The sequence below is a fragment of the Equus quagga genome, chromosome 11 (assembly GCF_021613505.1).
Source record: "Equus quagga isolate Etosha38 chromosome 11, UCLA_HA_Equagga_1.0, whole genome shotgun sequence".
NCBI classification, from domain to species: domain Eukaryota; kingdom Metazoa; phylum Chordata; class Mammalia; order Perissodactyla; family Equidae; genus Equus; species Equus quagga.
Window position 1 is genome coordinate 45,961,392 of NC_060277.1, and position 14,718 is coordinate 45,976,109.

Below are 14,718 nucleotides of genomic sequence, written 5' to 3' on the forward strand. Positions count from 1 at the left end.
TTTAATACAAAGATATTTTGGGGGCCTCCAGAAGTAAAATACTATAAAGAGGCCAAGTGGTTATAGTCATTAGTTTGTAATATGTGTGGTATTTTATGTTAAATGTTGAAAGAAAATAATGAGCTTATCAATGATTTTAATTTATTCAGTGAATTTAATTCCTGTGGCAATTTACTTCTGTGTTAGAATTTGGTAATTTTAAAATATCAGGATCCTTTTTATTTTTTAGTACAAACAAAAGTCATTAGTTGGCTTTCTTTTTCAAATAATGTTCAAGGAAAAGCTTTAACTCAATACTTCTAACATTTTCCTAGGTACTTATAAAACATTTCCAAAATCAAGTTAATGAGCTGCAGGGTAAACAAGAGTCTCTTGTAGTTTCTCAAGTTCGAGAAGAAATCCTACAGAAAGAGGTAAGAAATAGCCAAAACGTTGGTTAACATAAGCTTTTCTGAGCCATTTCAATCATGTTCATATTTCTGTGTAAACTTTTTAACTTAAATGTGCAAACAGACAGAACTTGAACTTCTCACCAGAAAATATTCACAACCTGTTTATGGAAACTGTTCCTCAGATGAGGCTCAAATATCAAGTAATTGATATGTTTTATTTGTTGAGATTTTCTGGGCAGGGGAAAAATGGTGGGTTGGTTCTTTTGTTTGATTTTTTAGAAGGTAAAATTGGATGGTTAAGGCCATTTCTGCATTAAGTACTAAGACTTTTTAATTTGGTTAAGAAATAGGTAAACAACCATGACAGTGATGCTGATCACCAAGAACAATATCGTTATAAGAAACAGATCTTTCTGGAAACTCACCATTTTTATTACTCTAAATCCTTTTGATTCTAGAAAGTGTGGAAATACCAGAGAGGCTGTGTGTTCCATTCTTTGAAGCATGTACACCATTTTTTATTATTCATCATTTATTAAATCACACAAGCAAAACATAACTAATTGCGTTATGAAAAGATAAATGTAAAAACACTCAGAAAATTATGCGACTGTCAAATTGAAAAGATGTTGTTGTAGTGGTTGAAAGACTGTAGTTGAGCCTCGTGCGTTCATTTCAGTGTTTACGGTGTACATAGGCAGTAAGTCTACAGAGCCTCACGGACCTGAAGTAAAATCTTTAGGAAAAGCAATATAGTGTATGTTAATTTTGCAAGATAAAGGACAAAGTCAGTTTTAGTCAAGTTCCAGTGTTCTCAGTTTAAGAATAGCTAAAATATTTTGAATATAGAAAAGCTGCAACACATGATTTTTAAGCCTATTTATTGGAAAACTAAGTAAAGCCCTCCATCCCTTGAATAAAAGTGATGACAATCTGTCTTTTATTATGGAGTCTTTTTTTTTTTTGGAGGAAGATCAGCCCTGAGCTAACATCCGCTGCCAATCCTCCTCTTTTTGCTGAGGAATACTGGCTCTGAGCTAACATCCATGCCTATCTGCCTCTACTTTATACCTGGGATGCCTGCCACAGCATGGCTTGACAACCCATGCATAGGTCCACACCCAGGATCCGAACCGGCAAACCCCTGGCCGCCGGAGTAGAATGTGCGAACTTAACCACTGCACCACCGGGCCAGCCCCTGGAGTCTATTTTTAATGGCTGTTTTAACAGGGCTAATTTATTCCCACTACTGATACCCTTCCAAGGGCCCTGCCAGTTGTCCTGTGTGTTATAAGCATTTCCTTTTGGGCTGGTGGGAACATGAACCATTCCCAGCCCTCTTCGAGCTCCAGGAATTGTTCAGGCTGCTGTTTCCCTCGGCTTCGAAACTGCCTCCCAGCAACAAACCAGGCTTTCGTGGAGCTCCTCTTGTTTGGTTCCCTTCTCGTGAACCGCAGTGCTGCAGTGCTGTTAGCCGGTGGCGGCAAAGCTGTTTCTTAGACGGTCTGATTCCTGGTTGTATAAGATGGGAGGGTCAATCCCTGTCTCTTTTACTCTGTCATGGCCACGAATGAAAGCACGCTGGACATTTTACAACAGTGGTAAACTCTGTATTGTTTCGTGACGGCTTATTTGTTTTTAAAGTAATTTTATAGAGCCATACAAAGACTGAGTGACAATTTCGAATTTTTCAACATAGTTCAGCTCATTGGGAAGTGAACCGTCTCCCACCCAGCGTGTTAATGATGGAAACCGCAGAGGATTTTTCTGTCCTCTGCATTTTGCTCATGCCTTTGTTACCTAAAATGTTTTCAAACCACATCTCTTTAAAATTCTATCTGTGGCAATTCTAATGTGGCAATGAAAACCTTATCAAGCCTCTCGTGTGTCTTCATCCAGTTGATGCTGACTCAGGCATGTATTCCTCAAATCTTTTGTTTTTTTAATACTCTAATGAGAAAGTTAATCTTTCATGTTTTAGCACTCGTCACAGACTTTTTCTTATTTTTCCACTCCTAGTTGACACCGGCAGTATTCTGTTCATTTGTTTCCTTGTTCCCTGACATTAGAGAAAGGACTTGAATCTCTCCTCAGACTCCCTAGAGACGACTGAGAGGCCTGAGGCTGGTTTTATGTTCTGCAGTTGGTATATGCAGCTTACCAGTCCTAGACTCTTTTTCATCAATGGGATTTTATTTCATTGTGTTTTTTTAATCTGTACAATATTCTATAAAAATTTTAGAAATCATTCAAGAGTGTTCTCTAGTATGAGCCCAGGGATTATTGTGGCCACTTATAAAAAATATCAAAATTTCTATTGTTATTTATCTCAATTAATTCTACAGCTACCTGCTGTTATTTTATGAATGAATAGTGGAATGATCATGAGGTTAATGATAAAGTCTGGGTTTAAATTCTCCATTTGCCACTCTAAGGTTCACCGGCAGCTTCAAGGAAACATTTAGAGTCACACAGTGACCATAGGCACACTTGGTACTCTGGATCCAGGCCAGGAAACAGCATGACAGCGAGGCAGCAGGCATTTCTCATTAGTGCAGGTAATTCGCACAGCAGTCCACACAGCTGTCCAGGAGATAGCACAGGTGCAAGGCAGTAAGACTCAAACACCTGGCAGGTGGAGGAACCACCCAGGCTTAGATGCCCCACGCTCCACAAGAATCAGTGTCTCTTATAATAACACATGCATGGTGGTTCCCGCAAGGACATGCCCAGTACAAGGGTCACCACACTCGGGAGAGTCCAAACTTATCACTTCCCACCATGTACTTCAGTTCATGAAAAGTTGTCCAAGCCTGGATGATTCCACCAATCAGAGGGCATTGTTACCACAAGTACTGTGCCTGGTACACAGCTGACATCCATTTTTAGCAAGGGGAGAACAGCTAGAAAGTTAATTGAACCCAGTCAGTTTCTCATTTAGAAAGAAGAATTGTGTTTACCCTTTACCCACAGCTACTTGCTAGTCTTTTTAAACTCTCGTAGCCTCTGTTTTTTTAGCTGTTAAATGGAATAAGATCTTCCTAGCATTCTTCATTCATTAATTCGTTTAATAAATACTTAGTAAGTGTTGGTCACTATGATAGGCTTTTGGGATATAGTAATAAATAAAACACCTGAAGGTCTTGCCCTCAAGGAGCTGCCATTCTGGTGGGTGGGACAGGAAAACAATGAAATAATCAGATGTGTATAGACCCAAGTGTCCCCCAGCTAACTCCATTTGCACCAGAACTGAATCACATGCCCACCTCCAAACCAGTTATTGCCGGGGGAGCTGGACAGCAGTGTTGTAATGGACTTAAACCAATCAGAATTCACCTGAGTCTCATGAACACCTGAACCAGATTAGGGCCCTGCCAGCACAGGAATGACTCTTTAAAAGGCAATGCCCAGGCCTAGAGGTTGAGTTCGGCATGCTGTGCTTCAGCAGCCCGGGTTCAGTTCCTGGGCACAGACCTACACCACTCGCTGGCAACTATGACACACAGTGACCCACATACAAGATAGAGGAAGACTGGTACAGATGTCAGCTCAGGGCAAAGCTTCCTCAAGCAGAAAGAGGAAGATTGGCAACAGATGTTATCTCAGGGTCTTCCTCAGCAAAAAAAAGGCAACTCCCAGTATCTCCTTCAGTGCTAGATTCCATTAGAACCTAGGCCTCTGAATTAAGTGCTCACAACTACTAGCCATTCCTCCCTCCTCACATTTTAGTTATTGATGTTACAGTTTACATATCTTTCATATTGTATAAGTAATAACCAATTATCATAGTTATGTTTACTCATTTGGTTTTTAACTTTAAACTAGAGTTATAAGTGAATTACACCCCACAGTTACCATATTACAGAATCTAACTTTGACAGTGTATTTACCATTACCAGTAAGTTTTATGCCATCTTTGTATGTTTTTACAATGTTAATTACCATCCTTTTTTTCCCACTCAAAGAACTCCCTTTAGCATTTTTTGTAAGGCAGATCTTGTGGTGATGAACTCCCTTAGCTTTTGTTTGTCTGAGGAAGTCTTTATCTCTCCTTCATTTCTGTAGGACAGCTTTGCCGGGTAGAGAATTCTTAGTTGACACTTTTTTCTTTCAATATTTTGAATATATCATTTCATTCCCTCCTGGCCAGAAATATTTCTGTTGAGAAATCTGCCAGTGGTCTTATAGGGGTTTCCTTGTGTGTAATTTCTCTCTCTTCTCTTTCTGCTTTCAGAATTCTTTGTCTTTGACTTTTGACGAAGTAGAGTGTGTCTCACTGTGGCCCTTTTCAGCTTCAACCTATTTGAGGGGTCCTTTGGGCCTCATGGATCTGGATGTCCATTTCTCTCTCCAGGTTTGGGAAGTTTTAGCCAATATTGCTTTAAATGTACTTTCTGCCCCTCTCTTTTTCTCTTCTCCTTTTGGGATTACCATAATGTAGATGTTGTTTCTTTTGATTATGTCCCATAAGTCATATAGGTTTTCTTCACTCTTTTCATCCTTTTTTCTTTTTGCTCCACTGACTAGATAATTTCAAATGTTCTGTCTTCTAGATCATGGATTCTTCTGCATGGTTGAGTCTAACTTTGAAGTTCTCTATTGAATTCTTCAGTGCAGTCATTGTATTTTTTAGTTCAGATTTCTCATTGGTTTTTTTGGATGGTTTCTGTTTCTTTATTGAACTCATTTTATTCATTCATTGTTTTCCTAATTTCATTTAGTTGTCTTTATCTATGTTCTTATAGTTCACTAAACTTCTTCAAGAAGGTTATTCTGAATTCTTTGTCTGACAGTTCATAGATCTCCCTTTCTTTAGGGTAACTGACTGGAACTTTATTAGTTTTCTTTGGTGGTGTTGTGTTTACTAGATTTTCTGATTCTTGATTCCTTATGTTGGTATCTGCGTATTTGGTCTCCTCTTCCAGACTTTACAAGTTCGCTTCAGCGAAGACAGTTCTTCACTAGTCAGCTCACTTTGGGCTTCTGGATATGTCTGCGGGTAATGTCCTTGGGTCAGGGGGCTTTCTGTCAGGGTCTGTTTTTGATCAAGGCCACTGCCTGAGCTCTGAGGTGGGGGGAAGGGCTGTGTCGCTGGCTGAGAACAGTTGGGCAGGACTTCTGGCTCAGTTCCCTGCCCGAGCAAGGCTGTAGCATGGGCTCCGTGGTGGCCTATGTCCTCTGGTCAGGCCTGTTAGATGCTCGGGACTGAGTACTTACTTAGCAGTAGGTGGGCCTGTGAATTCACTTCCCTGCCTTAGCAGGCAGCAGGACAGGCCCCAAGGCCTGCACAGCTCATTGTTTGGGGACCCAAATCAGGCAAGACTATACCTGAATTCTCTGGCCAGACGGGGCTGCTGATTTTGCTCTGTAGACAGGGAGAGCCACAGTGCTCTCTGTTCAAGTGCCACTGTAAGCAGGACTGTAGGGTGAGCTCCACAGATTCCCGTGTGCTGTGGTAAGGTTCCCTGGTCAGACAGGCTGAAGGCTGTGTTCAGCAATGGGCAGGGCTACAAATGAGTTTCCCTCCACAGGTGTAGCAGGAGAACCAGCTCCAAGGCCACTAAGGCTCTTTGTTTGTGATCTTAGCTCAAGCTAACCAGTGTCCCAAAGTCCCCTGCTGGAAAGACCACTGACTTTGCTCTGCAGGCTGTCAGTTCTGCCTGCCAGACTCTCTGCTTTAGCATTGCTGGCCTACACAGCTTTCCAGACGTTCTGGTCAGGTGGGCATGGGAGCTTCACTCAGCAGTAGGTGGGGCTGTGACTCAGTTTCCCTTCCTGGACAGGGGCAGACCAGGCTCCAGGGCTGGAAAATCTCTTCGTTTGAGGACCCGAGTCAGGCAGGCTGTACCACCAGCTTGGTTCTGCAGATGAGCATCACCACTGGGTGGGATCTGCAGGTAGGAACTCAGTCCACCAAGATCCAACTGCTGGTTGTTGCAAGCCCCTCCCCGCTTCTGACAGTCAGATTCCCAGTAGTTGAACCCCACCGGCTCCCCTGCAGTCCCTGTGGGGCGAGACCAGAGTAGGGTCTCCCTGGAAGTGACCCACAATGCTAGGGGAGCTAGATGTCACTCTGGGCTCTCTTTACCCACTGGAGGAAGTGTAGGCTCAGGAGAGACCTCTCAGCAGGGTGCTGGGCCGGCCTGGGGGAGGGGCAGCGCGGGCAGCTGTAGCTGCTCCTCTCACCCTTCTAATGCAGTCTGCCTTGGTCTCTGTGGTGCAGGGGGTGCTCCAGCCTCACCCCCATATTCTAGGATTCTCTCAGTGGTGTCTTGTTCTTGAATAATTGGTGGTAGTTCTTCTTGCGAGGGGGACTGAAATCAGGAATAACCTATGTTGCCATCTTGGTGACATCACTCATCCAGTCAGTATATATCTTTATTAGCACTTTTATTATACCATTTTATAATAGAAGAGTCATAATAGTAATAATGATAGTTATCATTTATTAAGTGTTTATATGTCCTAGACACTGATTAGTATGAGGTTCTCACCATATTCTTTCCATTTTATAGATGAAGAAATTGATGCTAAGAAAAATGAAATAACTTGCCCGAGGTTACCAAGCAACATGTAGAAGTACCAGCATTAGAACCCGGGGTTTCTGACTGCAGGTCCCAGGCTCTTAATTACTAATTATTTTACCAATCCCCTATCATTGGACATTCAGGTTGTTTCCAGTTTCTTCTATGGTATTCAAGTAGCAGAATGCATTTTTGATCTTGCATCTTCACTTATGTATCCACTTACCCGCATAGGATAAACTCATTAAAATACAAGGATTTTTAAAAAATAGATATTCAACTTTAATCATACTCTTAAAAAGATGCTTTTAAATAGGTACAAATGAAGGGAAGTTTTCTCTACTCTTTGTCTAGAACCAATTTTATGAATCTATGTAATTTACAAATGAATGTTTCTTTAATCATCGCAAAGTGAATTCATAATGCACGAGTAATTGTTACACATCTACTCTTTGCCATGCACAACTCCATGTGCTGAGAATGCTGAGAGGAACAAGGCAGACAAAATCCCTCCTCTCGTGGAGCTTGTGTTTTATTTGGGGAATCAGACAATAAACAAATGTTAAGATTTGCTAAATAAAATTAGCTGAGACAACATCTGTAAAGTACTTAGCAGAGTGCTTAGCACGTGATAATGTCATGACTCCCTGCTGCTTGTCCTTCAAAACTCCATTCACACCGGGTGCCTCAGGTCAGGAATCCTGCAGCCACCTCCCCTTGAATTGGGTGCCGCTTGCCTTCACCTCCCTGCTCGCTGGGCATGCAGAGCACACCGTGTTAAGTCCTCATTCGCTGCCCCGGGACTTGCCAGCTCCGTCCCAGCAGTGGTACCTGTGGGTCACAGGACAGGACTGGCTGGAAGTGTTGTCTGATGACAAACTCACGTTTTTCTGTCATTAACAAGTTCACAGAAGTTGGAAGTGATGTTTGACCATTGCGTGTATGGCTCTGCCTCTGACAACTCTCTTAGTTCACTAATTATTGTTTTGTATATATGTGGTGTTGTGTTATTGGGGTTTTTGCTTTTTTTTTTTAAATAGTTTTTAGTAATCATTTTTTTGAGACATTAGATTTTGTGCCCAGCGCCTGTCGCCACAGCATGTTCTATAAGGCCCTCCCTGACCTTCCTGCAGGTCATACAGTTAAAGTCTGCACATTTCTTTGGTCACTGATGACATAACAGAGATGTTCCAAATTTAAAATATTTAGATTTCCTCTGATTTAATTTGCTTGTATTTTCACGTTTTTAAAACTAATTTAAGAGGAGTTGGGGTTTTTTTGTTTTTTAGTATTATCAGTGTTATTATTAGCTACTGGGTATTTCCATATAAAACATGAATGAATTTAATTTTATCTATTTTCATTTGCCTTTTTATTATTTGCCTTTTGATGTTAACAATTAGCAAATTATCATAATTATGTGGCATAAAGAAAATGCAAGAGTTGTTTCACCAAGCCCAATAATAAAGATCCCTGAAATCCCCTCCATCCCTTGTGCCGTAAAAATATTACCATTTTCTCTAAATGTATTATTTAATCCTAAAAGTAATCACCCTATTAACAAGTACTTTGTAGCAAAGCTGAACACACCAAAGAAAGTGTCCGACTTCATTTTGAGCACCATAACCAGCCTGGCATGTGTGGGAGGGAGAACGTGGTCCAGTCACGTGAAGCATTTTGGAATGTGCAGTTCAGTTCATGAGGCAGAGCTCGGATGACAACCCTTTACTTCCTGGACATAGGGAATGAAAGCTATTAATTATTCTAACAACTCAGTATACCTTTGTTGTTAACATGATGCCCCTTATCTAGAGAAATTTTATGCAAAGAAGATGTGAACATTCTTGCTTCTTAAGACTACCCACTAGGGCTGGCCCGGTGACTGAGTGGTTAAGTTTGTGAGCTCCACTTCAGTGGCCACGGTTTCACCGGTTCGGATCCTGAGCACAGACATGGCACCACTCATCAGGCCATGCTGAGGTGGTGTCTCACATGCCACAACTAGAACGACCCACAACTAAAATATACAACTATGTACTGGGGGGGCTTTGGGGAGGAAAAGAAGAAGAAGGAAAAAAAAGATTGGCAACAGATGTTAGCTCAGATGCCCATCTTAAAAAAAAAAACTACCCCTATTAAAAATGAATTATTCCCTCATGATCATAGTTTTTCATTTACTTCATTACTCAATTTTAGATCACAAAACTCTTGGAAGAATTGAGAGAAGCCAAACAAAACCATACACCAGAGATGAAACATTTTATGGGCTTAGAAAAGAAAATTAGACAGATGGAAATGAGACATGAGCAAAGGGAGCAGGAACTTCAACAGGTAAAGTAGTAAATCACATTTACATATTTGTATATTTCTTCACTTTTAAATTCCTCCAGTTTGCTATGGTTTTGTCATCCCTAGCAAAACTTACTTCTTAAAGTGTTTCCATTGTATTTTGATCTTTTTAGAAATAAATGTATAGCTTTTAAGAGAAAATGAGACGTGAAGATTGAAGCCTTATATCTGGAGAAATAGAAAAACAGCTTGTATCATGTTCTTAATTATTGATAGGTGCCTAAGAAGTTAGGCATTTTACTCTGGGAACAACCTTCTGTATTTCAGTCATTTCAACAAATGTTTATAAGAAATAGATTTATATTAAAATGTGATCATTTAAAATAGTATGTGTCTTGCATTAGTACCATCATGATTACTAAACTTAATCACAAACAGGTAAATTAATAGAAATTAAAAATGGCAGAAGTAAGGGCATGGTGTGTTTCTGGTCAGTTGCTGGTGCTGATATTTAGCTTTGCTTGAATGGCGTATTAGTCAGCTTGGACTGCCACAACAAAAGTGTCCTAGACGGGCTGGGCTAGAGAGCAGAAAGTAACTTCTCACAGTTCTGGAAGCTAGAGGTCCAAGACCAAGGTACCAGCTGATTCAGTTTCTGGTGCGAGCTCTCTTACTGGTTTGCAGACGGCCTTCCCGTGGTGTATGTGCTGCAGGGGGAGGGAGGGAGGGTAGAGAGAAAGAGGGCCCTGTGAGGCCTCTTCTTATAAGGGTGACTATCTACTCCGATTGGAGCCCAACCCTTATGACCTCGTTGGCCTACATTAGTTCCTTATTCCAAATACAGCCACCTCATGGGTTAGGGCTTCAGCATGTGAATGGGGGCATGGGGATACACACAGTCTGAAATAGTTACATTCATATATTCTTTGAAAAAAATACGACATACATGGAAAGCATTATAGTTGACCCAGTGCCAGAGATACCCTTGCTCTCTTTAGTCATATCAAGATTCTAGCTCTTTATCATCATAGGAACCAAGAAATGTGAAAGGGAAGACAGAGAGATGAATTAGTTGATTTCTCATTCTTTCTCTTAGACTTTTATTTGTGGACTTCTCTTCAAAACACATGTATACCAAGAAACCATCAGCCATAGTAGAATTAAGGCATCCTACTGTATCACCATTTCACCACAGCCTACCCATATGTGCCATCTTATAATCCCTGTTCTAAAGCATGTTTGTAAGTTGTTGATAAATATGTCTAACATTAGCTTCCTTGTTATAGGCACATACTATATTACAGTCTTATGACAAATAATTTATAGTCTTCTTATAAACAAATGTGGTTAATAGGTTATGTATGTATATTTGTTGAAAACTTCTATAATATTTCAATATGATTTATAAAATTTGACTTTTATTTGCTTAGGCAAAACTGTAGTAGGACATTTAGGACAGCCTCAATTTGTAGAGGTGATAGGTTTCAGTTTTATGTACAGTATGGAAAAATGCTCAGGATGTCATCAAGATGGTGACATAGGTCATTCCCCACTCCAGTCCCCCTCACAAAAAGACCAACTCGCAACTATCCATAGACACGACACAATTATGAAAATCCCAGAACAAAGGGGTGAGGCTGAAGCACCTCCTTGGACAACAGAGACTGAAAAGGACTGCATTAGAAGGGTAAGAAGGACCACCATACCGATGGCATCGCTCCTCGCCCAGGCTGCAGCAGCACCACACCGAGAGGCTCCCTGAGGCCTACAGTTTCCCTGGTGGGAAAAGAGCCCCACATGGACATCCAGTTACCCTACCATGTGGGTCACTTCCCAGAAGGCCCACTTGGGTCTTGCCTCATGGGGATTTCAAGGGGAATCTGCGGGGCTTGACCACTCGAGATCAGATTGTGACAGAGAAGAGGGACAGGACTTACAGCAGTCAGATGTTGGCACACCCGTTTCCTCCTTGAAGCATTGCCCAAGTAGAGATACCAGCCAGTGGCTGTGCCCATCTGCAGAACCAAGACAGTGGCCCTGTCCGGCCAGGGAACTCGGTGCACAGTTCTGCCTGCCTCAGGACCCCAACAACGAACTGGCCTTGGAGCCTGTTTTGCCACCCTGCTTGGCCAGGGAAACTAATTTATAGCCCCGTCTACTGCTGAAAACCAGGAAACCTAACCAGGGTACACGAGAAGCTGTGCAGCCCATTGTACAGCCCCATTTACAGGAGCACTCGAGCAGAAACCCCAGCCGCCAGCTACGCCTGTCTGCGGAGTTAAGCTACTGGCTTAGTGGCCCCATCTTGCCAGGGAACTTGGTCCCCCGTTCTGCCTGATTCAAGTTCCAAGACAAAGAGCTATGCTGGCTTTGGGACCTGTTCTGCTGCCCTGCCAGGGAAAGGAAGCTAATTCATAACCCCATCGACTGCTGAGTATAGTACCCAGTCCAACCCGACTAGAACGCCTGACCAGAGAATCCAGGCAACTGCGGAGTCCATCTCATAGCTGCAGTTGGGCAGGGAGCCCAGCCACTAGTCTTGTCCAACCGTTCCCAGCCAGCAGGCGCCCCCACGGACGTCAGAGCTCAGGCAGCGGCCTCACCCAAAAAGGAGACTCCGATAGAAAGTCCCACCCCGCCAAGGACACTACCAGCTGACCTGTCCAGAACACAGGCTGAGCTGACTGGCAGAGGACTGTCTGCCAGAGCAAGCCTGTCAAGTCTGGAAGCGGAGCCCGCTTACTCAGACACACGTCACCAACATAAAATTCCGGATCCTGAACACTGAGGTGCACGAGAGAAAGCTCCATGTGGTGTGCAGTTCATTGCTGACGTGTTGTGCATTCACACTGTCTTGGTTGCATCTCAAGTACTGTTCTTAAGAGGAACAGCATTTTGGGGATGTTTGGACTCATACCAAGGGATTAGAAATTGTGATGCTTTAAGTAGTACTATTTTTTTTTATTTACAGGTTTAAAAAAGACTGTACAGGTCCCTGACCCCCATCAGAATTACAAGCTAAATGTCCCACGTCTTACCCTCTTCACCTGCAAGCCTGTTTATTGACACACTGAGCTGTTCCGTGAGGCTGCACTCTGTCTCCCTCCCCCCGACATACGGGCGCCAGTTTACCATGGTCAGCATTGCCCCGCTTTAGCCCTTTGAGATTGTCAAATGTTCTTCACCCCCACTATGAACTGTAACAGTGAAATGGAATTCTTTTATTTGCAGATAATACAGCAAACACGCCAAGTAGTAGAAAATGAGCAAAACAAAGAAATTGAGAAATGGAAAAGACTCGCCCAGTTGAAGAATCGCGAGCTGGACAAGTTCCGCACAGAATTAGACTCCATATTAGATGTTCTCCGAGAGCTGCACCGGCAGGGGGTGGTCGTGCCCGTTGCTCTTGCGGATGAAGTGAATGCACCAGACTGTTACTAGAAACTCGGATTTCATGGGACTTCACCAACAGGCCCGAAGGTGGATGGGGTTGTGCCGCTGGCAGCATTTCAAAATAAATTGTCCTTCCTTAACCAGTAAGGAAAAAAAAGATTCATTATGGTGTATTTTACTGAAAATCATTAACCAAGTCGCATTTTAAATAGTTTAAGGAAAAGTCCCTTAATGTCAGATGATTAGAACTAGTGAGATCTCACTTCTGTGCTAGATACGGAAAGTAAGGAAAATGGCGCATACTCTGCCACTGTTGACCAAGTGTTCGTTCTTAATTCTTGGTGCCAGAGAAACAGCTGCTCTTTCTCCTGGAGATGCAGAGCTATGTGAGCACAGTGGCTTGGACAGTCTCATCGACAGTCACCTGAGTCGTAGAGCTTCCACCATGGTGCAGACGAGACGTGTAACTTCTGTATAAGTGGACATTGAACTCTCGTGTTCTCCCAGATTTCCGCTCCTACCTCTAGGTGCCTCATTTTTGCACCTGATATAAGGTGCAAAGTATATTTCATAAGTAATAGGGAAATTTGATTTATTCATTTTCTTAATCTAATAGGATTTTTACTTTATTTAAAAGTAATATATGTTCATTAGAAAAAAATTAAAAGCATGCATAACAGTAGCCTGATTGTTATTTTATTTTACTAATTCCCATTTTCAAAAGCAGATAGTGAGTAGATAAGATACTGGTAAGTTAAAGCTATAGCCACTTTCTTTTCAAATGTTCTAGCCCACGGCTGTCTTGTAGTAGTATAATGTGAGCTACATGTAATTTTAATTTTCTAGTAGCCACATTTAAAAAGATAAAAAATAAATTAATTTTGGTCATTTATGTAATCTAATGTATGTAAAATATCAATATAAAAATTGAGTTTTTACGTTCTTTTCATACTAAGTCTTCAAAATCTGGTATATTTTACATTTACAGCACATCTCAATTTGGACTAGCCACATTCCAAGTGCTCAAGGACCACGTGCCAATAAGTGCAATTGTAGAATACTACTTACAAAATGAAATTGTTTACAAAGGACAGGGGAAACAGACCTTAGTGAAAATACGGGTAGCAAATACGAAATGTGGAAATTGTTATATACAAGGAATGCAATTAAAGTCTTAACGTCCAGCATTTTTTAATGTCCTTTTCCTAAGAGAGTAGAAAAAGCATTAATTATAGTTTGCTATTTTTTTATGTGAAAGATTTTAAGTTATAATACAAACTATTTTGGTTATTATTTGTGCTTTTGTGTATTTTCTGTCTGCAAACCTCTTAACTTATAGCTGCACCCATCCTTCCTTTGTCCTTTTGACTGACTCTCCATCCATGGCCGTTCATCCCAAGCACAGACATGGCTGATTCTGAAACACAAGCAGGTGCAGATATCAAATAGATTATTACTTACAGCAAAAGTGCATCCTATTTTGACGAGGATTCTATATTCTATTTTGGAATAAGCTGTGCACATAGCAGGTCTTCAGTTCTATTTACAGATTAAAGGTCCATAAATTCTGTCAGAAATAGTAGCTACAATTAAAGGCCTCAGGAGCCGCACCCCATTCCTTAATCACTGCCCTAAGCGTTCAGGATGACAGCACAGAGAGAGACATCAATAGGCTGCCATGCATAGGAAGGCTTTTATGAAGATTTAAGTTCTGGAAATTAGCAATCCTCTCCTACCAAGTCCATCCTCCTCACAATGTCATAAGGCACCCGCATCCACAGGATTTCCCTTCAGGAACTTTATCGGGGTATATGGCTTGCTGCTGTCACCACTGCCTTTGTGCAGAGATTTCTGATCGGATCTACTACTTGTGAGCCCACAGCATTCTGTTACTATTATCTACCATCAACCCTGAGAAATGTAGGCTTTCGTATTAGGGTCCCATTCCATATTGCAACAATTCTAAATTTGTGACTAAATGCCAAGAAGGTGAAAACAGATAGTCCTCTTTATCACCCATACCTACTAAGGACTCTAATTAGGTAGCTCCTAGAGCCGCAGGCACGTAAGAGGTAATCTTACTTGGAATAAGATAGACACTTTGTAGTTACATGGCTGTT

The 14,718-nt window shown here is 41.7% G+C and overlaps 1 protein-coding gene across 5 annotated transcripts in view; it reads left to right on the top strand.

Annotated features, from left to right (window-relative positions):
• The window catches only part of CEP162 (centrosomal protein 162), an 85,420-nt gene extending 71,565 nt beyond the window's left edge, over window positions 1–13,855 (top strand). For 3 of the 5 annotated variants that reach the window (XM_046677612.1, XM_046677614.1, XM_046677613.1), the window contains 3 exons: window positions 315–413; window positions 9,113–9,247; window positions 12,437–13,855. In XM_046677612.1, the coding sequence (XP_046533568.1) occupies window positions 315–413; window positions 9,113–9,247; window positions 12,437–12,646 (444 nt within the window). In that variant the 3' untranslated portion in view covers window positions 12,647–13,855. Of the gene's footprint in view, window positions 1–314; window positions 414–4,626; window positions 4,922–6,175; window positions 6,442–9,112; window positions 9,248–12,436 lie in introns of those variants that run through there. The other 2 variants (XM_046677615.1, XM_046677616.1) reach the window with 2 other exon arrangements.
• The last annotated feature ends 863 nt before the right edge of the window (window positions 13,856–14,718 follow it).